Genomic DNA, 3,406 nt, shown 5'->3' on the forward strand with positions numbered 1-3,406 from the left:
GAGCCCAGTGGGAAACCTCCAGAGCCCCGAAATTTCTCCCATGAAGGAGCTTCACCATGCAACATCTGCCAGGCCTGGAAAGTACAAAGCTTTGGTGCTAGTCCAAGTGAGACCCTTCCTGCCCCTTTTCCATTCTCTACCTGCATTAACCAATCCCAGAGGAGTTGCAGGTGCAGCCATCTTGTTATTTTGTATTCCTATATTGGACAGAAAGGTCCACTTTCTGTTTTGAGGTTTTTTTGTGGCTTAAAGTGATCTTGGAACAATCTATTTGATAAGAGTGAATAGTCATGTGGCCCGCTAGAGTCCTTATTCTCTGTTAGGAGAAGGCCTCACTTGGTAAAATTAGAAGAAATGATGGATAAAAATGAATGAAATTATGACTTGATAATACTATGAGTTCAGCCAGCTGTATATGGCAAAGGCTCTACTTGCTTGGGCCCCTTAGCCCATGTCCCTGAGAATGCCTTCCCCAGCCTACAGGTCTGAAGGAGCAACTTTTCCCTCTCCAGCTATTCTCTGGCAATCTTACTTGCCTGTTTTCTTCACAGCACCGATTACTACATGAAAGCGTCTTGTTCGCGTGTGTTCTTATTGGCAGTTACCTTCCCATCGGACTACAAGTTCTCTAGAAGTAGGAATCCCACCTCTTTGGTTCACTGCTCTATGCCCAGTGACTCGATGAGGTACTCTGTGTATATAAGTGCTCAATAAATATTTGTTGAGTGAATGCATAAAAACTGTATGAGCAACATAGATCTGAGAGCGGGAGAAATGCATATTCACCCAACTTCAGTGAGATCTCTCTTTCTATTGTGGATTTTTCATTTTAATATAATTCTACATTGATACTGTGGTAGTGACAACTGTTTTTACATTATTTGTATAACGATTTTTCTTTCATCACAAGGTCACAATCCCAAAAGAAACACATAAAAAAAAGTTCCAAACAAATGTGGAGAAGGGACACATTTGAAGAATTAAATAGAAAACATTTGACTACAGATCAACTTGACTATATTTTCTTTCAAGAAAATATTTTTGCTTTTTAACGTGGTCTCATAGGGATTTAGTGTTGGTGTTGGAGGTCAGGACAGCACACACAGCTGGCAGGCTATGGTATCTCAGTGTGGCACATAGACTCTGAGATGGTTCTCCATGACCTCCAACTTTGGTATCTGCACCTTTTTGTAAGCCCTGCCCTTTGAGTGTCCCTGCAGCCCGTGACTTGCTTCTAGCCAATAGAATATGGCAAAGGTGATGAGATGTTACTTCTGTGATTATACTGTGCTATTTAAGAGTCCATTTTGCTAGCCAGCTCAGTCTAGAGACTGTCTTTGCTGGCTTGATGAAGTAAGGTGCCATGTGGAAACAGCCCACTTGGCAAAGACTGCCTGTGGCCCCCCGGAATCTGAGGCAGCCTTCAGCCAACATGCAGCAAGAAGCAGATGGCCCTCGGTCCCACAACCACTAGGAAATGAGTTCTGTCGCTGGAACATAAAACCAGTTTAAGCCATTATCATTCATTTATACCTCAGGGTCCGTGAAGGATTTAAGAAGAGGTTTGGTAGAAGTGTGGACCAAGGCTTCTGACCTTGAAGGGGATGACTGCTCATAGGTGAGGGTGGATGCATAACAGGGAAGCCCAGCTGGAGACAGACTTGTCTGTCATCGCTGTTTCGCTTAGCTCTTGGCCATATGAGTGTCTCCATATACTTGTTGCCTATACACTTGATGTCTTAAGAATGATCTGATGGGGAGATGTATGTTTATAGGGCCCAAAGGGGAAATAAAAAGGATGGCACCCAGTCACAGAGACACTGTGAAAAACCCTCTTCATTGATGCTAATGATGGTAGCATGCAGGCAAAACCAGAGAAGGCGAATCAGGGGCAGTGGGTAGGCCTAGTGGTAACTGAATCCACGGGAAATGTGCATCCTCACTGAGCTGAGCTCACCTTTCCCCAGTAGCCTGAGCATCTGCCTTCTAAGTGGACTGTGATTCAGATGTAGAGCCCGAGCAGTCTTCTCATACCCCCCAGGACCGATCAAAAGAGGGACGGTGGGTGGGGGAAGGGAGGAGACCGGGGAGCAAGACGCAAGGGTCGGAGAGGGGCCGGAGGGGCCGGAATGCAGCCGGCACTCTCAGTCTTCTTCATGCTGCTCTCTGTCCTGCTGTGTCTCCTGGAAATCCTGGCCAACGGCTTCATTGTGCTGGTGCTGAGCAGAGAAAGGATGCGGCGTGGGAGGCTGCTTCCCTCTGACGTGATCCTCGTTAGCTTGGGTGCCTCCCGCTTCTGCCTGCAGTGGGTCGGAATGGTGAACGACTTCAACTACATCCTCCACCTGCACGAGTACAGCCAAGGACCTGGCCGGCAATTCACTGGTCTCCACTGGCACTTCCTGAACTCGGCCACCTTCTGGTTTGGCTCTTGGCTCAGTGTCCTCTTCTGCATGAAGATTGCCAACTTCACCCACCCCACCTGCCTCTGGCTGAAGTGGAGGTTGCCAGGGTCAGTGCCCTGGCTCCTCATGGCTTCTCTCCTGATCTCTTTCATTGTCACCCTGCTCTTCTTTTGGGGAAGCCAGGCTGTGTATCAAGGATTCCTAATTAGAAAATTTCCTGGGAGCATGACCTTCAAGCCGTGGAGCCAGAGGCTGGAAATTCACTATTTCTTGCCCCTGAAACTTATCACCTTGTCAGTTCCCTGGCTCTGTCTTTCCGGTCTCAATTGCACTGTTGATTAATTCTCTGAGGCGACACACAGGGAGGATGCAGCGCAGCACCCACAGCCTGCAGGACCCCAGCGGCCAGGCTCACACCAGAGCTCTGAAGTCACTCATCCCCTTCCTCATTCTTTATGCTCTGTCCTTTGCATCCCTGTCAGAGAGTGACTGGTACTGGCCATGGCAGATTTTAATCTACCTGTGCACATCCTACATCCTCATCCTCAGCCACCTCCAGCTTCGAGGGGTGTGCAGTCAGCTACTTCTGTTGGCCAGGGGCTTCCAGCTGGCCTAGGTGGCATGGTCCCACCCAGACCCCTGGAAGAGACTCAGAGGACAATGATGGAACCAATGCCCACTTACATGGAAATAGCTTCACAGGCAGCCATCCCTTGGACTCTACTCTGGGCTTCCTCCTTTGGGAAGGAGAGGAGGGAAGTCAAATCTGGGGATTCTCTGAATGAGATTCCTTCCTTGGGACATTGTTAAATGTCCTCAGAGAGCCAGTATTGTCCAGAAATTCAGAATATAAAGTTTTGTTTACTCTCTATTTTGTATCGCCTTCATTATGTGGCAGCTTTCAGTTAAGAAGTCTTGATGAAAAGGTACATGTGATCTCAATAGCCTCCCAGGGAATGAAGAGCAAATGTGTCTATGGCTGAACTAGGGTGTGGTTGGGG

General features: G+C 47.9%; 1 protein-coding gene across 1 annotated transcript; it reads left to right on the top strand.

The window, feature by feature from the left end:
* The first annotated feature begins 2,129 nt into the window (after positions 1 to 2,129).
* TAS2R41 (taste 2 receptor member 41) lies at positions 2,130 to 3,021 on the top strand. The gene is given in 2 exon segments (XM_025854789.2): positions 2,130 to 2,711; positions 2,713 to 3,021. Coding segments are annotated over 2 exon segments (891 nt in total).
* The last annotated feature ends 385 nt before the right edge of the window (positions 3,022 to 3,406 follow it).

This window comes from Callorhinus ursinus, unplaced genomic scaffold (genome assembly GCF_003265705.2).
Source record: "Callorhinus ursinus isolate GAN/ISIS: 27379988/994484 unplaced genomic scaffold, GSC_fseal_2.0 scaffold12, whole genome shotgun sequence".
Taxonomy (NCBI): domain Eukaryota; kingdom Metazoa; phylum Chordata; class Mammalia; order Carnivora; family Otariidae; genus Callorhinus; species Callorhinus ursinus.